The sequence below is a fragment of the Ananas comosus genome, linkage group 15, assembly GCF_001540865.1.
Source record: "Ananas comosus cultivar F153 linkage group 15, ASM154086v1, whole genome shotgun sequence".
In the NCBI taxonomy this organism is placed as follows: Eukaryota; Viridiplantae; Streptophyta; class Magnoliopsida; order Poales; family Bromeliaceae; genus Ananas; species Ananas comosus.
The window spans coordinates 10,445,926-10,471,298 of NC_033635.1; the positions used below are offsets into that span (position 1 = coordinate 10,445,926).

Below are 25,373 nucleotides of genomic sequence, written 5' to 3' on the forward strand. Positions count from 1 at the left end.
GATTTCACTTTGCGTGTTTGCTTAGCTTTGAAATTGTGGTGCCCAACCTTGAGTTCTAATATAGATAAAATGCAGAAAATCTCTCTCTATAATAATCATTTTTTTTCTCTGTTGGAATTAGAGGGCTACCGGATCGTCTTTGTCTCGACGTTTTTAGATCTCCCACGTATCTCGCCTTCTCCTACGCCTACATCTTACATCACGGATCGGATGCATCGGACACTGATCAGATGCAAATCGAAGAGAGCTACCGGAATCCTCTTCTACATTCAAGGAGGCTAGTAAAACCAGCAATCCGATCCGATTTCGGTATCTGGATACGTTGGCTATACAGTTTGTAAGTTTTCGCTGCTTTCTAATTCCAACACTCAAACATTTGAAAATCTATATTTGCCTCATTAAAATTTCAAAAATATTTTCAGAAAGCTACGATATTAATGATGAATGCGAAATGGCCAAGTTGCCCTTACTTGTTTTATAGGAAAAAAATAATTTTTTAACATATTTCTCTCATTTTTAAGAATATTTTCGGTGTAAGTTATAAGAAAAGAACAGAACAGTGACGAAACCCTAACGGAGGAGAGTTAAGTACATCAACTTAAAATTTTAAAGGGATAAAATATAAATTTTTGAAAGTTGAATGGAAAAAATAAAAAAAGTAGAAATTTATGAGGAATTTTTCTGTATTTTAGCCTTTTAATATATGAGCTAAATTTCTTTAAACTTCAGGGTCTATTGTTGTATGAGGTCTATGGCCAAATTCAATAAAAAGTTAAAAAAAATTTGGTATGCTAAATCTGAATTGTTGTAATAACATGTAACACTACACGCGGTATGGATCGCTCATTCTCAATGCAGAAATATTATAGGGAACAACATTTTTAGGAGACTTTCCCCTACAAAATTTTGTTGATGATAGACACAAGTGGAAGAGTTTAGTAGTTTTAGAACTCCATTAATCATGTAGTTTTTCTTTGGTTATCATCTCATAACTTTAAGTTGAGGAGTAAAGCCAAAAAAAACAAAGAAAAAGATATTAAAGAAATCCAAATATATAATGGGACTAGCATGACAAATACAAGTGCCATAAATTGAGTTGTCACTTTTCTTCTTTTTTTCAAAATAAAAGTATATTGAGTTGTCTTTTCTCTTAATTAGCATGTGGCCCTTGTGTTCCTTAACTCAAAGGAAGTCCATAGTATGGTCATTCTCAAATGTACAAATCTCATATTCCTCATGAGGTTTGCATTGTTTGGACTCACCAATCTACCAAATAAAAACCTATTTACTTACCACAAAGAAGAGCAAATCTATGCATGCACCATTTTTATACCTTGAAAGATCCAAAATATCTAAAAATGCTTACAAAATTTTTTTCTTCGATACTATAAAATTACGATTATAACTATCACCGGAGAACCATACAGTCACATATTTCTTCGTTGGTGATTTTGGCCCTAATTTTATAGTGTAAAAAAAGTGCTTTTAAAAACTTTTATTTTTTATATAATATAAAAATAGTGTTTTTTTAACAACTATAAAAATGCATGTCAATTTGGAGTGGCGGGACCCATGTTAAACTTTTGTGGGGCCCACCCTTGGGCCCACTTCAATAATGCTTCTCAGTTATGTTAAAGTTAATTGGGGAAAGCACATTCTATGTGGTACTGAATTTAATTTATAATAATTAATATAATAAAATAAAAATATAAGCCAAAAAATGTGATTTACATCATGTAAAAAGTTATATATAAAAAGTTATAACATTTAAATTTTTATAATAGAATTTTAAGAGTGAGATAGATAAGAATTACTTATACACTCTTCTCAATTATGAAAAATTATTGTCCACATCTCGTATGGCATACGATGGACCCGCTTTCTAATGATTAATATTTGTAAAATCGAAATTTAAATGTGATTTACATCATATATATAGAACGTTTATATATGAAAATGTTTATGATTTCAATTTTTATTATAGGATTTTAAAAATACAGTGTATAAAATGTGCTTAATTATTCATCGTGCACAGAACAATTTCTTCTCACTATCCCATCTTCTTCTCATACTATTCTATTAGTTTAATTACTCTAAATTAGTTTAATTACTTTTTCTCTCTGATTTTTTTTTTTTTTACATCTACATTTATAATATAATTTAGTTCCAATTAAACTCTTACAAAAATATATAGCGCATATGAACTGATTTAAATTTATTTAATTATTAAAATATTTTTTAAAATTACTTTAATTAATATCAGCTTATAAAATAATATAAAATTATAGAAAAATTAAATAAATTTTATTACTAAAATAGTTTGGATCCATGGAATCTGATCCTTAACTAGTTTTATTTTATCATTAATCTCCAATCTTTACCAGAGATTTTATTTTCGGTTCTCAACCTTTTAAATTTTGCAATTTAGGTGCCTAATGTCTATTAATTAGTGTTTTTCTCAAGTCCCTTCTGCTGCAAATTCTATTAATTAGTTGAAAAAACCTATATTTATCTTGTTACTACCAAATATGATTACTATTTTTACAGTCATTTATTGGATCATCAGCGCCAACCACAATAGTAAAAACTTGAGCTATTAGGAAAAAATATATATTAATTCACTTAAAGTATAAGAATATAACACTTACATATAGGAGTGTCAACAAGTCGAATACGATCGAACGAGCTGGGCCGGCTCGTGTTCGGCTTGTTTCATAAACGAGCCAAATATGAGCCGGCTTGTTAAAGTATATATCAAGCCAAAAAATTAAGTCCATATTCAGCTCATTTATTAACGAGCCGAACACAAACTAACTCACAAATAATAAGTCAAAATATATAGGAAATAAACTTTTTAGATCTTACCCACTAAATTTTGATGTAATTGTTGAAATTTTCTGTATAAATAAATTTTTTTATAATTGTGTTAGACTTTATATTTAGATTAGGCTAAAAATCAAATAATAAAAATTTGTATTATATATATATAATTATTTATTTATATATATATAATATAAATTATATAAATATAAAATATATGTATTCAAGCTATTATCGAGCTGACTTCAACTCGTGTTCGGCTCGTTTACTAAATGATCAATTCAATTTCGAGCTCATTTCGAGCCGAATATGAACTGACTCGCGAACAGCAATATAAATTACCACCTTACTTATATGTCTTGGTTGTGACTTGACTCAACCTAACATCTCTACTGTAGAGAAGATACTGGGTTAGCCTCCAATGATCCTGAAATATTTAGAAACATTAACTCTCCAGCATTATTATTAATTGTGACAACATATGTCACAGAGTATTATACTGCTGACATGACCCTTTTGTCCTATCAACACATTAGAATATATATATATAGAGTTGGACTGAGCTACTATTAGTAGCAAAATTTCATTGTTGCTATCAGTTTTTTAGCCTTTGGATCAATTCTTTTTATTATTTCTAACCATTGGATTAAATACTATAACCCAGTGAGGACCACTCAACCTTAGGGAAACCACTCAACTCTAACCGACTAATATCATCCTGACTCTACAATTTTTCATCCAAGGATTAAAAACTTGATAGTAAAAAGAGTGTTTTACTATTAATAGTATTCCAGTCTAATTTTGTATATATATATATATATATATAATTTATTCCTTAGCAGCCACCTCTTTCAGTTATCTCTAAATTTATTTTTATAATAATTATATATTGTAAGCTATTAAAGAAATTATTTTCTAACTTTGAAGAATTTGTTTGAGAACATTTCATTTAGTTATCCATTGGTATATATTTTTTAGTGAAAATGCATGGTGGCACTTTGAATGGATAAATTAAACTAGTTAGTGTATTCATTTTTTAGTAATGCATGTTATCAAATATATATTTATTTCATTTCACCATATTCGGATCGGTCAATTGCTTGAATATATAATATAATTGTAGAGTTTGAAAAATGAAATTGAAACTAATTCATTACAAATTATAGACACAGGGAAAATAATTTCTAAGTCATAATTTTAGTACAAAAGTTGCACTCTTACTAAGCAGAACTAAAATTTTATATTCTGCTAATTCAAAGTCTACTTTTTTTTTTTTTATTAGTCTTATCAATTTTTTTAACACTAAAATTTAAAAATAATGAAAATAGGCTAAGAGTTCAATGATTGATATCTGATGTCCTAACTTTGAAACGTAGTTTATTTCTAAGAAATGAATGAAACAGATTGCTTATTACTATCTTAATTTCTCTTAAAAAAAAGGCAAAAGAAGTTTATAAACTGTAGAACAAGTGAGTTGTGAGATTTATACCTAGAATTAGGTGTTCAAAGGTGTAGGAATATCAAACATTCAAACTTACTCATAGTAGATACATTTCTGAGTTCAAAGCCTGAAAAAGTGTATAATTAATATACTCAGATAATTAATGAATGCACAACAAAAAGTGTATATATATATATATATANAAGAGGAAAAGGAAGAGGGTTCGCCATCGTCGCCGCCGTCGCCGCCGCATCTCCTCGCCGGCGACGAGGAAGAGGAAGAGGAAGAGGAGGAAGAGGAAGAAGGGTAAATACGTCAATTTACACTATACTTAACCATGGTTAAGTATTTTAACCGTGGTTAACGAAAATTTTCTAACAGATCTGGACGGCAGGGACATATCTGCATAATTTAGGACTTTTGCAGGGACAACTTATGGAGTTTTCGTTTTGCAGGGATATTTTCGCAATTCACTATATTTATAGGGACGTGTATGCAAATAACCCTATATATATATATATATATATATATATATATATATATATATATATGTTGACACAAGAGAACCTGGAAGCATGGGATTATTATGGACAATGCATGGCACATAAATAAAGTAACTAGAGATGGGGGTTGGGAACTGTTGAGGGAATTCAATTCTCTGATCTCTCTCTCTCTCTCTCTCTCTCTCTCTCACAGAAAGGCATAATTTTAACTGCAACACTTGCTGCACAGTACCTGTCTTCATGTCTACACATCAAAATAATTTACTCATGATGACTCACATCATTCATTCATTCACTTTGTTTGCTCCTCTGACCATCTCTCTCCCTCTCAGAAACTCTATACTGCCACACCTACACCGCATTATTAATAACAAATTATTTATATTTTTTAAAAAATATATAATAAAAATATTTTTTATTAATTATGATTGGATGGATAAACTTAAGAGAAATATTCATATTAATTGAAAACGTCATGTCAGCAATATAACTGATATATTCTAAATTTTTTTCTCTCTCTCCCCCTCTCTCTCTATCAGTAAATTAATGCTCAGGAGCAGCGCATTTAATATTCTATAAAAAAATTTGAATTCGAATTTTACTTGTTAAATATATATACTCTAGATATTGAAAAAATTGCATATCAAAAATTATAAATCTTAGACAATAATTTTCTTATAATATATATTTTGAATGTTTAATTTAATGTCTTTGTTATTATATAGGATAACCATTAGATTTTAATTTTAAAATTTTAAATTATATGAGATGTGCAGATACCACTGCAGGTACATGCAATAATTTTTCATCCTCTCTCTCTCTCTCTCTGGTGTAAATAAATGCATGCATTATGTGCACATATATCAAGGCATGGACACATTCCTCTTAATGGGTGACATGACATGGTCATGTAACACATTAAATGATGTCCTTGGAAAATAGGAACAATGTGGCTAGATGTTAGTTATGAGGGGAGTAAATACTTTGGAAACAGATTGGAGGGTTTTTTTTTATCTTAATAATAATAATAATAATCACAAATAAATTTAAAGGGAATGGTGTCNCTCTCTCTCTCTCTCTCTCTCTCTCTATATATATATATATATATATATATATATATATATATATATATGTTGACACAAGAGAACCTGGAAGCATGGGATTATTATGGACAATGCATGGCACATAAATAAAGTAACTAGAGATGGGGTTGGGAACTGTTGAGGGAATTCAATTCTCTGATATCTCTCTCTCTCTCTCTCTCTCTCTCTCTTTCTCTCTCTCTCAGAAAGGCATAATTTTAACTGCAACACTTGCTGCACAGTACCTGTCTTCATGTCTACACATCAAAATAATTTACTCATGATGACTCACATCATTCATTCATTCACTTTGTTTGCTCCTCTGACCATCTCTCTCTCCCTCTCAGAAACTCTATACTGTCGCACCTACACTGCATTATTAATAACAAATTAATTATATTTTTTTAAAAATATATAATAAAAATATTTTTTATTAATTATAATCGGACGGATAAACTCTAGAGGAATATTCATATTAATTAAAAACGTCACGTCAGTAATATAACTAATACATTCTAAATTTTTTTCTCTCTCTTCCCCTCTCTCTCTCTCTATCAGTAAATTAATGCTCAGGAGCAACGCACTTAATATTCTATAAAGAAATTTGAATTCGAATTTTACTTGTTAAATATATATACTCTAAATATTGAAAAAATTGCATATCAAAAATTATAAATTTTAGACAATAATTTTCTTGTAATATATATTTTGAATGTTTAATTTAATGTCTTTTTTATTATATAGGATAACCATTAGATTTTAATTTTAAAATTTTAAATTATATGAGATGTGCAGATACCACTGCAGGTACATGCAATAATTTTTCATCCTCTCTCTCTCTCTCTCTCTCTCTCTCTGGTGTAAATAAATGCATGCATTATGTGCACATATATCAAGGCATGGACACATTCCTCTTAATGGGTGACATGACATGGTCATGTAACACATTAAATGATGTCCTTGGAAAATAGGAACAATGTGGCTAGATGTTAGTTATGAGGGGAGTAAATACTTTGGAAACAGATTGGAGGGTTTTTTTTTTTATCTTAATAATAATAATAATAATCACAAATAAATTTAAAGGGAATGGTGTCCTGNTGATTAAAATTTGTAAGGTATTTGGCTGAGTTTAGAAAAAAAAAAATTTCTGAAGTGATTTTATAAAGTTGTTCGATAAAAAAAAAATTTGATAGCTACAAATAATTTTTTTTTACAAAATTTATTTTAAAATAATTCAAAATTTAAATTTAAGTTTAAAATTTAAATTGTAATATTTAAATTTAAAATCTAAATTTAAAATTTGATGTTCAGAATTTAAAATTTAAAATTTTAAAATTTATTCTTGTTACCCATTATGTTCTTTACACAAAGTGTAGACTAGATTCCGAACCCGAACTTGACCTAGAGTCTGGTTGGCCCCACTTCTGCTTAAATTTATGAAGTGCCCCCTATTAGAAGAAGAAGATTCTTATTGAGTAAAAACATCACGAAAAACACATATTTTTTTTTTTTTCATTGAGGAGTAATAAAGTATAAGATGAAATTTTTTGTTTTTTTTTTATTATTACAAGTGATCAATTTGAGGTACAGGGTGAAGTGTAGTGGAGTTTCGTAAATTTCGCCTGTAAAAATAATATTGGACCTTCCAATCCTTTTCATCTAATTAATTAGAGTTCATTTCCATTTATTAAACCCTTTTTTTTCCCTTTGAATAAGCATTTGGAACTGTGACTACATCTTAAAATAGATAAAGTATTAGGCATTATATATACACATCAATATTAGCTAGCTGGTTAAAAGAAGCTGGGTCTAAATGAAGGTAAATATATACTTACTAATTAAAACTATGTTTATGTTAGGTATTTTTCATATATGAAAAGTAGTTGACCCTTGTGGAAATAATAGAAAATTAAAGTAGAATTTTTTCAAATTTTTTTAGAATGAGAATTAATATATGTTAGTAGACTCAAATGTGAGAAAGGTCAAAACCAAAAAAAAAAAAAATGTTGGGCCTAATAATTGGATATTGTGGGTGGGCTCTTTAGATCTTGTTGCTGGGCTTGGGCTCACATTTAATGGATCCATTGGATCAAAGTTAAATATTATGTTTCTTGGGTGTCCTTTTCTACAAAATTGATCTATGGTAAATTCCTGAATAAAAAGATCAAACTTAATTGAAGCAATTTATCTGCTTTTGGGTCATCTTGTAATTTTGTATCCATATAGGTTGGTATTGTTTAAATGGTCCTTGTTTAGCGGATGCATAGGGATAATATCTAATATACCCTTCAAAACTTCAAAAATATTTAATATACCTCTGGTTGACTAAAATGCCCTTTATTGATTTTTAAAAATTCCTTCAGATATTTTCAAACCCCTAGGGTTTACTAATGGGATTTGGATTTGAAAGGATATTTTGATAATTTTAAGATAAATTTAAAAATTTTGAACAGTAGTCGGGATAAATAAGCAAAAGCTATTGATGGCCTTATGAATATTTAAGCTCAAGTGGACCAAAATCTTTGAAATTGCTATGGGCTTAAGATGTAGTTTAATTTGAACCTAATAGAAGTCATTTTGGCATGTTTGGCCCGTTGAGATGTAGTCAATGATTTAAAAATCGGGTTGAATCGGCCAGCTCGACGTGACTCAGTTCAATTTTTTCAACTATATAAATCAAAAAACCGCTTTTAACCGTTCGAATTAGTGGTTCAACTACCGGACCAGTGAATCAGTTTGGTTTTAATCTATTTGGCCGGAGTTTTTTATCAAGTTATATTAAAATCTAACAGTTTAAAATCAACTTCGTTGATTGTATTCTCTATTAACATAAATTAGTTTCATAAAAGGTAAAACTTAAACATTTTTGTCTATTAAATTTGGTCTAGAAATCATTATTTTATAATTAAGTATTATACTAAAATAATAACATATATATTTTTTCTACATAATAAAATTAAAAATACTAATTAAATATTTATGATATCATGCTGATGTCATTAGTTCAACTAGTGATTAACTCACTAATTAAACTAGTGACCCTTGACTCAATAATATTTCAGGGTCGTTATTTTAACCGGTTTTTAAAATATTGGATATAGTGTTATTCGATGTGATACTTTCTAAATCTATTAGCATGATTTGATGTGTTCTGGGGTCGCATAAGGTTGGAATTACTGAATTTGTAAATGGACGTTCTAAATTAGAACTTATGGTTTTTTACTTTTTTAAGGTCTCAAGATTTGTTGAAACATATGAGAATAAATTCCACATATAGATAGCAAACATCTTGTTTTGTTGCTTGATGCTTTTTTTCTGAGAAAGGTAGGATTAGAGACTGAGTTCACATTTATGATGAGTTGATCAAGGAAATTGCATTGGGATTAATTCAATGTATTCTAAGATATGGGGCCTCATAGGTGGCTAAGGTGAAAAGGAAAAATGAATGAAGATATATAGGGATGACTACAGAAAATGAAGAAATTCTGAAAAAAAAAAAAAGGGCTTATTGTCGTTGTTCTATTGGAGCATTTAGAGCATACATTGTGGTTCGTAAGCGCTAATCAACTATTTCAAGAGTAAGTGTACGTTGATAGAAAGGACGCATCCACCACTCTTTAAGGACTACTCAACCACAGCACTCACGAGTTTCGACCAGATTCAACCTATCTAGACAGTAAGTCTATTGTTGGCTTCTTGCCGTTACGTCTATTGTAAATCACAGTCCTACTCAACTTATTAAGTCTATTTTTCAACTTATTAGTCTTTTGGACTTATAATTACAGAGCAAGAAGTTGGACCTACTTTAACCGTTAATACAGCATATAGGAATCAAACTAGCGCCACTAACTCTAATATCTCTTTTGGATCATAAGCACTGATCAATCATCAAAAACACGTGTTGATAGAAAAGGTGCATAGCCCCACTCAACTTATTATTCTTTTGAGTCTATTACCACAAGACAGAAAATTAGATCTATTCTAACAAATAATAAATGGCCAACATACATAACCGTTGTTCTATATATATGCTTAATCGAAATATAAAATGTTGCAAAATTTTAGCCCGTAATAAGACCAATTACAATATGTGCATGCCATGTAGAAATTACTAACCATTTATTTAGAATACATGCCATTCTAGCTAGTATATGTTCGAATTTTAATTTACCACAAATTTTTGAATGTTTATCGCGATGCGAGATTCCTATATTTAATAAAAATTTGAACATTTACATGCTAGATTTTTTTCAAATACTTTCTCAATAGATGTCTATTAATTAATAATTATTCTTAATTAGTCTCCTGCTGGATTATTATCAATATTAGAAATATACCACAACCATATTGGATTAATTGCAATCCTGTATCCCATCATTAAATAGTGTGACTTGTCCTTGTTTTCATCCTAATTAATTAATTGAAATATCCATAAATATATTAATAAAGACCTATAAGGGGCTATATATCTTGTAACTTTGTTTTTTAATTGGCTTAATTATTTGTCCCTTTTCTTTATTGCCTACTAGAGTACTAGACAAGGATATGATAACCAATCCATCCAAGTATTACATGAATCATCATATTGTTAAAAGTAATGTAATTAAGATGAAAACTTTTGCCAAGGTTTAATTAGATAAATGTGATGAGAGTCAAGTAAATGGACCTACTTATAGTAAACTATAATTCTATATGCTTTCATGCATTTTAATTATTACCAAAATTAAAGATCTAGTGAGAATGCTTTGTGATATGTAGTTAGTAAGGACAATGTGCTAAAGTACATTATGTCTTTGTTAATAACAACATTGAAGGACAATGGTCCCCTAATAATTTATCCTAAAATAAACACCATGGCTTTCCTTGTCATGGCTTTGAACTTTCTTTTTTTAGCTTAATCAAAGATAGGTTGAGTTAACTTTTCACTTATCTTAAGCTTTGCGCGCTAATGAGTGACCACAGGCGGTACCAGAAAGTGCGATAGTGACAAAATCTTTATCATTTAAAAAGCCAAATGATTATCCAAATGAAGAAGAAAATACGATCGATAACAATAGTAGTGCCCATTTGGATTCTCAAACGGCACGGTATTAAAGAATTTGGTAAAGAGAAAATGTCTAGAGTTTTACTCTAGGGGAGAAAAAAAAAAAGGTTGAAGTTAAATTCTACTTGTTCCAAAAGTAGAAATTCCTACTTTGTTGCAACAAGGTTGTTTGAGGAACAAATTCAACGAAAAAGCGCGCATGTCACCGTGTTTTCAAATAGATCTACTGAACAACAATTTTGGTATAGTTAAGATGTAGCTAGTATCGTATCTCATCGGTAAAATAAGAAATTTGATCCATGAAGAACAAAACTCCGGCTGGAACGCAAGCTGTTAATTTATTTTTTCAAATTAGTTATATTGATCTTGTTGTTGTTTTGGCCTGGTATTCTCACTCATTAGCTCTCTTATCTATATGTTGTTTTACGATAATCAAATATAAGTTTCAACTTCACAAATTTTGGAAAATTGAGATATCACTGCAAGTCCGGAGTGTAGGGTTAGCCAAGTTATTACTGTTGAGCTAGTAGTATCTACAAATGTAGCATTCTTTTTGCTTTTTTTGCAAAAGCAATCACTGTATTTGTTTGTAATGTGAGGTTACTGAATCGCATCCCAAATTACAATGATAAATAGATCACTTGTAGAATATATATCAGGTATAAGGTTTTGTTATGTTCATCAGAAAGTGTGACATTCCAATCGAAGTACTCATCAAATTAACCATAATTGAGAAATGGTGTTGGGAGTTGATATTATATTGGATAGTATTGTTTTAGCATGCAGTAGTTCTCTTTTTATCGTCTTTTTTCCTTTCTTTTTCTTCTTGAAGGTAGCGACAGGGATGTTTTTTTTCTTTTTTGAGAGAGAGAGATAGGTAGCATGCTGTCCGCTTTGTTTATTTCATTTAGAAATAAACTTAGGGGGTGTTTGGTTCCCTGTAAAACCAGTCAGAAAATTTTTTTTCGATCGAAAATTTTTTTCCGATGTTTGGTTGCACGTAAAATATTTTTTAAAAAAAGTTGTTTTACAGATTCTCCGAAAAAACCCCATTTTTGTTTTCCGCCAGGTTTTCGCGGAAAACGAAAGTGGTCTCAAAAAATCGGGCCTCACAGGGCCTTGCGCGCACGCGGTCCACGAGATCATCTTCATCTCGTGGACCCGCGTGAGAGAGAGTCCACGGTGGACTCTCTCTTCCTCTTCCATTATATATATATATATATATATATATATATATATAATTACTTTTTTATATAAATATATTATTACGTAATATTTTATATATAAATATTATTTATAAATATATAGTAATTTATTTTATAGTATTAAATATATATTATTATATATGATATTACATATTTATTGTATAATATGTTTTAAATATATTTTATTTATAAATATAAACTAAAAATAATAATAAATATAGTATGATAATTATTATTTATTAATAATATATAATAATATAAAATAAGAAAAAAATATATTAATTTATTTTTATAACTTTTTCTTTCCTTTATTTTCAATCAACCAAACAACTGTAACAGAAAACTAATTTTTTTTCCTACAAACCAAACGTTAAAGAGCGTAAAACTTCTTTTCCTCCGTAAATATAGTATGATAATTATTATTTATTAATAATATATAATAATATAAAATAAGAAAAAAATATATTAATTTACTTTTATAACTTTTTCTTTCTTTTATTTTCAATTAACCAAACAACCGTAACGGAAAACTAATTTTTTTTCCTACAAACCAAACGTTAAAGAGCGTAAAACCTTTTTTCTTCCGAAAAAAAATTTTCCACAGTTTTACGTGGAACCAAATACATTCTTAGCTGAAAATGTGAATCAACTAGGATTCGAACTTGAGACCTCGGATACCAACCACTAAATTCTTTGCTACTTGCGCCAGGGATGATTGGTGAAGTTGGCGGGATGTTAAGGTTGATCTTCTGTTGTAGTCGTGCATTGCAGTGTAGCTACAAGCAATGCGACTTGTACTCATTCTCTTCTTAATGAAATTATTTTAGAAACCTCCGATTCAAAAAGGAAAAAAAAAAGATTTTGCTATGCTGATTCTTGAATTCGTTTGGTTTGGGATTACGTAAGAACTAGTTATTTCAAAAATAGGTATAAGCTCATAGTTAAGCTAAAAATAATGTTTGGATAGATAAGATAGAATAAGAACAATAGTGGGTGGTTATAAATAAAAAATAATAATATTGTCCCTTATATTTGAATTTAAATTTTTAAATTTTATATTTAAATTTTAAAATTTAAATATATATCTTTAAAAATTAAAAATTTCAAAATGAAATTTAAATTTGTAAATCTAAAATTCAAAATTTTAAAGTTCTAAATTTTAAATTTAAGATTAAATTTAAAATTAAAAATATCAAATATCAAATTTTAAATTTAAAAAATTAAAAATAATAATTAAAAATCTATAATTTAAAATTATACATATTAATTTAGATTACAAATTTTTAAATTTAAAAAATAAAAAGTAAAAAATTTAAATTTATAATTATAAAGTTAAATTTAAAAATTAAATTAGGGTGGGATAAACTAATCCCACCCCAATTCTAGGGAGGGGGTGGGGTTTGTTAACGGATTATCTCGGGATAATCCTCTAGAGGTGGGTTTGTTTAACCCCACCCTCATTTAATGCCGTTTGGGGATAAGGGGGGATAATAAGGGGGGATAACCCTTTATCCCCTTTTATCCTCCGAAAAGTCTATATGGGGATCTTTTAAGATTACTGTATCTTTTTTGAAGAGTGGTTATTCATTATTTGTTTTTTTTTAGCTAGAGAGAGAAAGAAAGTTAGCAAGCCGTACTCATTATATATTTTTTTTGAGAGAGATAGATAGCACGCTACCCGCTTCGTTTATTTTATTTGGAAATAAACTTAGCTAGAAATGTAAATCAACTAGGATTCGAACTTGGATCTCGGATACCAGCCACCAAGCCCTTTGCCACTTGCTTTAGAAACGGTTGGTGATACTCATTATATGCTAGAAATAGAGAAATGATATTTCTATTCAACTGTAAAGTAAAAAAAAAAAAAAAAAAAAAAAATCATTTACACATGCATACACGTAACTTCGAGTTGAAAAAGAAAAGGATTAACACATACTCATGGTACTTTCGCTNAAAAAAAAAAAAAAAAAAAAAAAAGCTCTGCATTTTAAAGAGTTCATAAAGATTAGATTGGTCAGACTCAAAATTGGATCTTAACTTGATGATCAACAGGAATGCTACTTGTACATTTAAAAAATTGCACATAAATCTTATACTCTTCGTCCAAAACTTTATTTTTTTTGCACTAATCTTAATTAATTATCACTCTCTTTTTTTTGGCACTAATCTTATCCAAAGACTTTTCCTTTGGTCAAAAGCTTGAGCATTTAAATTTGTACTCACTATCGTACCAATCATCAATAATTGTAAATATTTTATTACATTGTCGGATCAAATCCACACATGAACACCTCATGATCACATGCATGCATTGGATTAGCTATGTGATCATGATAATGAACTCATAATAAACTTTTGCGTATATAACAACTAGTAAATAGAAAGAAGTACTAAATAAACTAATCTATTACAAAATAGGTGAAAACTATATGTTGTTTCTTTGAGAAAAAGGTGAACAACTACTCAAACCTATCCAAATTGGTACATGAATGGAATTTTACTTCAAAACGAAGTAAAGTAAGATGGTATCTAGAGAGAAGGTGTATCATAAAATAAATTAATGACATCTGAAACATTAAAAAAAAAGTGCATGAACCTTCTATACCTTACTCAAGAGTATAGTAATCACTAACAAGATATAGAAGGTTCAGTATAGTCTAAGACTCCACATCATTAATTTTCTTATTTCTTTACAACTCTCACATTATTTAATGTGCATGCATGAACCTTCTAGTTTATGAGGAGAAATCGATTAGGACACAGTGCAAAAAACCATGTATTAATTTAAGAGTATATATAATAATCACAAGTATTTAAGTTCAATATATATGTAGGTTGATTATGTGTCTCTCATTGATATGTTGCTTAGCTAATCTTATGCTTGTCTTTAATTCCACCATCTAATGAACGATTAACGACGGCTCCTAAAAGAGAATTATTTAATCCATTGCTTCATGTAGAGAATCAGCTACACAAATAAATTAAACTATGTCCGAAGATCTTGTATGCTCTATATTAAGATAACACAAGTTGGCCACCATCGCATGGATTAACATTATTTATTATATATATAGTTTTTATTACTGAATACTGATCCTAAAATACTACAAACGTGAAGCAATTAGGTTTCAAATTTAATATCTCGGATACCAATCATTAAACTCTAAACCCCGTCAGGCTCCTAAATTTATTTAATTCTTCTCACCTCTTTCTTAATTTAGTGCCATCTTAAGCTTTTAGTACGTCTTTAATTAGTTTATATGGGACAAATATTGTTTAGTGAGTACATCACTACATCTTCAGCTTTTAGTATGCCATTAATTTACATGAGATACGGCCCCTATTATATTTGTTTAGTATCAGCTTTTATTATGTCCTGAGATACGGCCTCTATTATACTAAAGGGGCAATTTCATATATGCCCCTCAAAATATTCAAATATCACGAATTCCCCTACAAATCTCAAAATATCACAAATATTTTCCAAATATGACCTATTATATATAGCACGAATATCCTTGCCGTTTCCATCCTACATTGACGGTAATTGTGACATCCCCAGAATTTGAAATAGTCTGATATATCAAATATAATAGGATTAAGCTTCTTAACCCGAGTATACCATTTTGGACGGTGGCTAAATCTAAAAGGTTAAGAGGGCTAAGTATTTTAGGATTAGAATAGTTTTATGATGGATGACGCCCTTAGGATGCGGGACATCACAGTTGATATCACAGTCAATCATCAGCCAGAAGTGTGAAATAAGCCTCGAGGCCCTCAACTGAGCGAGGGTCATACAAATCTCGGTTGAACGAAGGTCATATATATAATGGGCTGAGTGTGGCTCCCCGATTGACGATCATGTATAATAGAACTAAACTTATCAACTCGGCAATAACGTTTGACCTAGTGGCTAAGCCCAAGAGGTTAAGATGATTAAACACGCTAGGATTAGAGTAATTTTTGAATGGATGACTCTCCTTGGGAAGCGAGACGCCGTAGTAATCCAGGTTTGAGACTAGTTTAATATAAGTTTAGTTATAGAATGACATTGTTGACCTTCAAAATGCATGTTCTTTGGATAGAAATGTATGGAAGCTTCCTCACCTACAGTACATTCTGAAATAGCCCCCTCCAATTTTTTTTCCCCCCTTGAATCGACACCTTCTTCAACTTTTTTTTTTTTTTTTTTTTGGTACTCAAGTGATTATTCAAATATTATCAAATTCACGAGTGATTTTGTTGAATTTAATATTTTAAACATCTTTTAATAACTAAAATTAATATAATTAACAACTAATATATATATAGCTAATAGACCAAGTAATTTTTTTTTTTAAAAAAAATGTAACCATATATCTAGAAAAACTCAAATTAAAAATTGAAAATTTATGTGGGTATCAATAAAAAAAAAACTGTCATGCCTTTTTTTCATTACGACACCTCAATTTTTAATTTTTTTAATTAAGTGATTTCAGTCAATTATATTAAAGATATTATTATATTTACGAGCTAGCTCAAAAATATATATATATATTTACGAGCTAGTGACTAAATTCAATTTAAAATTTTACTCACTATTTAGCACAAAGAAACTAAAAAAAATTGACAAACTAATAACCATTAGAGCTAATAGATTTCATAATAATGTCTAGCATAATTAATTAGAATTACTTAATTTGAAAAAATAAAAAGTTAAGTGACTATTTCAAAAGAGCTTGTAATAATCACGAAAGCAATGCTACAGGTACACCCTAAAGTGGGGTGTACATCTTATATCCACTCCATCCTAATATCATTTTTATCATATCAATTTTCTTAAATTTTACTAAAAATTAATTCGATTTTCATCAACCCTAGGGTTGCGGGTGTAAAATGTATTTGGGGTGTACAATAAGCATTTTCCTAATCACAAGGATAAAATAGATATTTGACAGTTTCAACAGCTATTTTGGATAAAAAATGTAACCATGAGGGATAATTGTGATATTTTCTTCAATTTAAAAGGTATACATGATATTTTAAACTCTTAGGAGTAATGATGAAATTTTAAGTTCCAAAAGGCGCATTCACGAAATGTTTCCTATAATAAAACACTTTTCTAAACAATATAGTGGGGCTAACTTTTGGTTGGCATGTACACTAACGATCGAGCCCAAAAGTACGGGAGTAAATAATAAGCACCAAGTGGTGTAAATTGATAACGATTTATTATATTATGCTTAAATCAACTATCTGAAATATTTAAGTCGAGTTATCATTATTATGGTGCATGACTTTTTATATTTCCAATTAGAATTTCTTTTTCATCCGATGTGAGACTTTTAGGCATTACAGATTCTCTTTGTTTAGATTAGCTATCAGGCGATATGAGATACTACAGGCAGCTCATATAGGTTCGAGAGGTGACTCTCACCAAACTAGTAGTGTAACATTTTATCCTGCATATAGTACTTAATTAGCTCTTACAAGTTTACAGTGATTCTTCTCTTCCTATTTGGTTTATACCTTAGCCCTTCACATCAAAGACTTAATGAAAGCTCTCCCTACTTTGTTTCCTTTTCAGAATCATAACATAGTTTTATCACAAAGTATATATAAAAGTCACAACTTGTCTAATTGATAAACTAGCTTCCACAATTAAGTTTAAGACATGCATGTAAATGTATTGTATTCTAAGGTCATTATAATTACGTGCATACGTACCTTCTCTCATTCCCATAAATTTTCTTACCTCTAACATATAAAAACTGTTTGGCAAATTTTTTCGAGGGGTCCAATCAGTGTGGCTTTCTAACTAGATACATATTATTGTTTATACCTTCGACCGATTCTTGCTTTGACTAAATGAGAAGGAAAATTGATCGATGATCTAAAACTATTAAAATTAAGAAATATGTAGAAAGCGAGCGAAGAAAATTTTCGACCAATTGGCAAGCTGCTTGACTGTTGCTTTGTTGATGATGAATCATCTTTTGAATTACCATAGTTTATCCAATAATGTAAGAATTTTATGTACAGTTTAGTAATATTGATATCAATTTGCTAGCAAATTAAGTATATTTGTGATGCCCACAGTTGAGGGTGATATGTACGTAGACTTATTTATATTTAGTATTTTTGCATGTACATTATGATACTGTTCCAAATCATCACAATGAGCTCATAAATTATTCAAATTGCAACTTGCAAATCACTCTTTGAGCAAGCATATATATTTTGCAATTTATTAGTTCTTTATTTTCATAAAAATCATGATACGAGTCTCTCATTCTTTTATGTGAAACAACCGTTATACTCTAAAAGCTTAAGCTGTTAGAGAACGGTATTTAAGCATTTTTATATTTAACACTCCCCCTCACGTCTGGGCTCGAGACTTTTTAATCGGCCCATGACGTGGGCTTGAATTAAATGGGAGAAAATTAATATGTTAGGAGCCTGGTATGACTCGAACTCAGGACCTCCTGCTCTGATACCATGTGAAACAACCGTTGTACTCTAAAAGCTTAAGTTGTTAAAAAATGATATTTAAACATTTTTATATTTAACATTTTACATTTAGAGATCCAAAGTTATTAAAGTGGCTATTCCAATAAATGTATAATGAAAACCACAAATATATATAGCACTGTTGTTCAGCAACTTGTCTATAAATTAGAACAACACTGCAACTTTTTTTTTTGCATTATATATTATAACATATTCATTCACAAATTTAATACCTGGTTTAGATATGTTACAAGATCACTTTCATATGAACATCTACATCCACAAATGTATAGCACTGTTGTTCAGCAACTTGTCTATAAATTAGAAGAACACAGAAACTTTTTTTTTTATTGCATTATATATTATAACATATTCATTCACAAATTTAATACCTGGTTTAGATATGTTACAAGGTCACTTTCATGAATATCTACATCTTTTTTTTTTATATTTTTTCTGTGGCTCATCTTTGCTCACTTTCATAATTTTTATAATAAGATCTAAGAAATCTTTGTAGATGACAAGGGAAATTTTAGTTAGGTGGGCTTCTTGAGCCCTCAATTGTCGAGTTCATGGCGGTCGAAGAAGATGAACATCTTAATTTGTGGACCGTGGTGATTGAATCGGTTGTGTTGAACTTAATTTCTTGTGAACTAACGCATTTATGTGCTTCTAAATTGACATCATTTCATGAATTAAGATAATATACTCACCAAGTTTAAACTACAGTTACGAAAGAATATACAAAATAATTTGTATCTAAAGCTGATATTTTAGACAATGAATAGGCCATTAAAGTTTCTTTCTCCCCTTTTGTTTTATCTTTGTTTTTTTTTTTAAATTCCAAAAGTAACATGCACCACTAAGTCTCAATAGCTGAAGCATTATTTTATCATGGCTCATTTCTCTCTTGGTTCTTCTCCTGCTAATTCTTTTGAGGCATAATTAGAGAGAGTCACAAAACATATTCAAATATATATGGATTAATATCTCTCTACATATTTTAACAATACAGAAAAATTAATGACTACAAATTAAAACAAAGTTTAAAGGATCATCAACTAAGTCATAGACAATAGAATAAATAAGAAGATTAATTTCTATGTTTAATGGTCTAATTGGTCATTTGAATCCACTATTTTAAAATGTTTATGTGGAAATTAAAGAATATGAATAAAGAAGCAAGTTTATTTTTTACTAATGGCTACGCACCGTCGAATGATGAAGTTAGGATTTAGAGTGTTTCTTCCACGAAACTAATTATTATTAAGATGCAAACAGGAAGAGGTCGAAACGAACTTTTTTTTTTAATTTTTTCATCTTCTCTCTTCTCTACATATATTTGAAATGCTCTAGGCTTTGATTTGATAAACATCAACTTTTCAAAAATTAAAAAAAGATAATTAAATGCTAGAGGAACCTTTTAGTCGGAGAATTATCTCTTTCTTTTCTATCCCTGCACCAAATTTTAGCAAAAATAGGTTAGAAAGAGATTACAAATAAATCAAAATATAGAAGAACTGAGTATACAAATTATATCAAATCATAATAAAAGACAACTAGCGGTACCCGCAAAAATTTAAATATTTTCTTTTTCTAACATTTAGCTGATGACGACGACAAAAGATCGAAAGAATCTTGGATTGTGCTTCTTCATAGGAACCAATTCTAATGGTTTTGTTTAGTTTATATCTATTTAATAAAATGTTGTAATTGTACCTTAACTTGGTCCTGTATTGGTTAATTAACTTTTTCTTTTTGGAGGCATTCATGATATTAAGTATTGGACTTTGCTAACAAGGAACCAAAAGGGTTTTATCTCCTATCATAACTATAAATATTTGTTGTTAAATGCATTATAAATGGTGTAGTATATTGCTCTTCTAAGAATGTGGCTTAGAAAAATTCACTACAAGTCATATATGGTTGGAACTGTACTGGTCCTTGATAAGTCATTTATTTGTAATGAATAATAAAAATAGGAATATAATAATTAGCAATTTGCAAATAAGAATAGTTTTTATACAGAAAAACTTATGACCAAATTGTTAAAAAAATTGAGGAATCTCCCTATATGGACGAACCTAAATGCCTAGATCTATAGCTTGGACCTGTACATTCTAATCATGCTGCATAATTGAACATTCTAATGTTAAAATAACTTGAAATTGCATTATTGAACTGTTTGTCCACAAGAAATTAAACTCCTAATTCTTTGCCATGAATGTTGCATCATTTTGGCCTCAATAAAACTCCAATTATTATTTGGTTGGGTATGTACCAAAAATACTACTAAAATAAGCATATCATTGTGGGGCTTCAAAGGAGATCATGTAGCTTCAATCCCCTACCTTCATCCTCCTCCTTTTGGTAGTGCTTCTTTTTGTTGCACATGGTTGCATCCAGTGAAACATTGCATCAACACAACCTCATCATTAAAATACTCAATTGCTAACTCAACTGAGTCAACTCACGAGTTTTGAGCTTTCGCTATGGTGAAAAGTTAAAACACAATAATACGACCCAAACGCTTCTGCTTTTGCCGATGCAAGCTTTTGAAAGGACTTCAATATAAACGCACGGTATTAATATTTCTATAAACAGCTTTACTAGAATAGTGTATCCGAGCTTACCGCTAAACAAAAGAAGAAAGAATAATTGGTTTCAAATTGAAGTCAAATTAACATACCGAGTTGAACGAAGCTCAACTCGGTGACTCGATTGGACCATTTAGCTAGGTTTACATGAGCCCAAATGCGCAAGTGGGCTAACACAAGTTGCACAAGTGTGTTAAGAAAGTTCTTGGACCTTACCTATCCCCTTAAAAGTGCTTAACTGATGAGCTCGAGAGAAGCAAAACTGGTCCCAGCAGGTTCTTTTCTTGTCCTTCTCTCCAGGACTTATTTTCACTCTCAAATTATTCCCACCAATGACATGCTCTCTGACAAACAGATCCCAAATTTTGCAGTGCCCAACAGCTTCTTGCCTCCTCCTAGTGCTTTGCAGGGCTTTGGATTGGTGGCCCCACACAAATTTCCCCATAAATGAAAATGATGATAATAATAAGAACTAAAAGCAACAGATGCTAAAAATACTTTACTTTTTTATCTATTTAAAGCTCCTTTCCTCCAATACCTTTGTTTCCTTCCTACTCTTTTCTTTCAAACCAAACCTATCCTTTCCCTCTTCTTTTCCCCCCCTATAACCATGCCAGAAACCCACAAGCAAGAAGTAAGCTCTCTCTCTCTCTCTCTCTCTCTCTCTCTCTCTCTCTCTAACACACACACACAATATATATATATATATATATATATATATGCACAAGTTAAAGGAGCAAAATGATGGATTATTAGGTTATTTGGCCAAGATTGGTGGCCAACAAGCTGTTCCGAAGGCCGATGAGCTCCTTCGTCGCAGACTTTCCAAGCTCCGAAATGATTGTAGAAGCAGCGAAAGCCGACCAACACACTGAGTCGCCGGGGACTACTCTCAATGATCCCAAGGAAACTCACAAGTTCAAGTAAGCCTAAAACAAATTATCATTTTCTGAAAAAACAAACTTAGAACACAATATAGATATAATTAGTTTTCCGCATTAAGGCTTTTCTCGAGCACATGGAATGTCGGAGGCGTCGCACCGCCGGATGATCTCAACTTGGAAGATTGGTTAGACACGAAGAACAACTCCTACGACATCTATGTTCTCGGGTACATAGTTATTTATTTCCTTACTTGAGAAAAGTTTACAAGTTTTGATTTGATTTGATGCATGTTGTTGTGGACTAGATAGTGATAGCTAGTAACTGGATCCATGCAGGTTCCAGGAAATCGTCCCGCTTAGCGCGAAAAACGTCCTAGGGCCCGAAAAGAACCGGATCTCGACGAAGTGGAATTTACTTATTAGGGATACATTGAACAAGTCATTGTGCAACTTCAATGGGGACCAAGAATCTAAGGTAGAGGAGAGCTTCGCAAGAGACTTCCAGTGCGTCGTGAGCAAGCAGATGGTCGGAATTCTGGTGTCAGTTTGGGTGAGAGGCGATCTTCAAAGCTACGTTCGCCACCCGAGTGTCTCCTGTGTCGGCTGCGGTGTACTTGGTTGCCTAGGAAACAAGGTATATATATTGTAATTTTCAAAGTAGGGAGTAGTGTTTCATGAATTTTCACTTACTTACTAACTAAGGTAAAAGCTACTAGGTAGCTAGGATGTAAGATAATTTAGTGTGATTAAGATTGTTTTTTTTTCTTCTTCTTTTTTTTTCCAATTTTGTGTTCGAATTTTGGTTGTGCAGGGTTCGGTATCGGTTAGGTTTTGGTTGCACAATACGAGCTTCTGCTTCGTGTGTTGTCATTTGGCGTCGGGAGGTAAAGAAGGGGATGAGATGCATAGAAATTCAGATGCCATGGAGATACTGCGAAGGACGAGTTTCCCGCGTGATCATGCCCTCGATTTACCGCGAAAGATCTTAGATCATGAGTAAGTACACATTAATTCATTGTTATTACTACATAAGACATAGTATCGAGTGACGATAAATTGTTGATTTAAACTGTGAGTTTGATCTCAAGAAATTATCTCTTAATTTGTAGCTAGGCTCAATTACAAAAAAAAAAGTATAAATAGGTAATTGCGCTGCTTGATCTAAAATCAATCAATGCCTATGTTATTGTTTAATAAAAAATTAAGGAATTGTCACATCATGATACGACATCAGCTAACCACTAAAACTTAAGCAAATTGTTTGTAATTTAGCTAATTTAGACCAATCTGGTTCAAAAGTTAGTGGATCCAATTCACAAAATAAACACCACTAGCTTGGTTTAATTACCTAAAGCAAAAAAGAAAGCGATACAAGTTGTAGCATATTAATCTATTCTATCGACTATATATGATGAGGGTACAATTCACGAATATTAACAAAATCTCAACAAGTTGTATTATTTAACTTTGTTTCAAAGTTTGAGCTAATTGGTTTCGTTTCTCTTTTAATTAATGTACGTGCACAGTCGAATAATCTGGCTCGGAGACTTGAACTATAGAATCTCATTGCCCGGATCAATGACGCGATTATTAGTGGAACAAAAGGAATGGAAAGTTTTGTTAGAGAATGATCAGGTATTTGTTAACACATGTTCGATCTCAAATAAGATAAAAATCCTAATGATCAAATCATCTGATCTTTTTACTCATAATTTACGCAGTTACGCGGGGAGGTTTTGGAAGGTCGAGCTTTCGAAGGTTGGTGCGAGGGTGCTATCAAATTCTCCCCTACTTACAAATATTATCCGAACTCCGACAAATATTACGGGTGCATTCAAGGCAAAAAAGGCGAGAAAAAGCGCGCACCTGCATGGTAACTACTAACAAATATTTAAAATTTGTGTTCATGTAAATTTTGAACTAAACTTCATAAGAATTGTTGTGAATTTAATGAATTCTTTTCTTAATTATGTTTCCTTTTACTTAGGTGTGACCGGATTCTCTGGCATGGCAAGGGCATGAAGCAAAACCGGTACGATCGGTGCGAGTCGAGGCTGTCGGATCACCGACCTGTGATAGCTCTTTTCACTGTGGAGGTTAAAGCTTTCATGAGAAATTCAAACTCTTTAAGAAGCTTCTTTTTGTCGGAGAGGTTCAATATAATAAAAGGCCATGGTGAATTGTTTCGCAAAGATGAGCATATCAGAAGTGGAAGATTCAGCGAAAATATTTAAGCTTAGCCCCATCTTGTTCTATATATATATATTTTTTTTTGGTACATGATGATGAATCCTAACCAATGAACTCTCTAACTTCTAATGTTTAGAAGACATCGATCGATCAACGATAGTACATAAGAGAACGTAGGAAAAAGCTATTTTGAATGCATCTTTTCCTCTCAAATATAGAAAATGTAGAAATGTGAATTTGTATAGAATTACACTAATTGCATGGAGTTTAATTAGCAACTATTTACATTGTGCATTGATTTGATGCCTCTATAAACTATTGTGGGTGGGTAAGAAAAGGACAAGTTTTTGCTTACATTGTAAAGTTTGTGTGGATTGGAGTGAGGTGGGTTATGAACTATGAACACAAAATTAAACAATTGCAACAAGCATCATGGACCAAAATTTTCAATTGGGTATATTCTTTGTCCACATATGGTTTCTTTCATCAATGACAACTAAGAAAAGGGCCAATAGTTTGGTGGGGGTGGTGGATCAATTGTAGAAAAATACATGTGGGGTTGTTTATGACTACTGTGTCTCTCTCCTCTTGTCTAAGTTAAAGGAATCAAAGAAGAGGTTATGTCTCATCATATATTGTGCTTCTATCATTGGTAGTCACTAATGTTAAATATTATTTCCTTGTTGGATAATACAATTTATTATATATATATATATGTTAGGGATCTAGTTAGCTCTTGGGAAAGGTCAATATATGTTGGCTTTTTTAGTGTATTAATTATATCAATAAATTCTAAATTGGTCCTTATGATGTATGACCACTTGTTTCTTAACTATATAATATCAAAAAGTCCATCCCCACCAAGTGATTTATTTGATAGTTAGAGGAGGGAATATACATGACTTGATAGTGGTAAGTAATTAAGTAGTTAGACCACTTATATAAGTGGATGGCCAACTTTGATTTTTATTTTTATTTTTTTGTCTTTCATTTAATAGTTTGGGGTAGAGAAAGGATGCTACATACTTGTATAGCTTTATATATTAAATCAAAGGTAAAATGTATGCATGGTCGTTCTTGTAATTTTGCCATATAGTAACTGACCATACCTAACGCAA

The 25,373-nt window shown here is 30.7% G+C and overlaps 1 protein-coding gene across 1 annotated transcript; it reads left to right on the plus strand.

Annotated features, from left to right (window-relative positions):
- Positions 21,729-24,511, plus strand: LOC109721118 (type IV inositol polyphosphate 5-phosphatase 9). Its single transcript, XM_020248540.1, has 8 exons — positions 21,729-21,815; positions 21,938-22,104; positions 22,185-22,292; positions 22,402-22,699; positions 22,877-23,061; positions 23,592-23,700; positions 23,787-23,938; positions 24,053-24,511. The coding sequence occupies exons 1-8, from the start codon at positions 21,792-21,794 to the stop codon at positions 24,297-24,299; spliced, it is 1,290 nt and encodes a 429-aa protein (XP_020104129.1). The 5' UTR covers positions 21,729-21,791; the 3' UTR covers positions 24,300-24,511.

What these genes read in the sequence shown, in the direction of transcription:
- LOC109721118 (XM_020248540.1), top strand. Translation starts at nt 21,792, where the DNA reads ATGCCAGAAACCCACAAGCAAGAA. An exon ending in TTGGTTGCCTAGGAAACAAG is followed by an intron (nt 22,700 to 22,876) that starts GTATATATATTG and finishes TTGGTTGTGCAG; the next exon opens with GGTTCGGTATCGGTTAGGTT. An exon ending in AAAAAGCGCGCACCTGCATG is followed by an intron (nt 23,939 to 24,052) that starts GTAACTACTAAC and finishes CCTTTTACTTAG; the next exon opens with GTGTGACCGGATTCTCTGGC.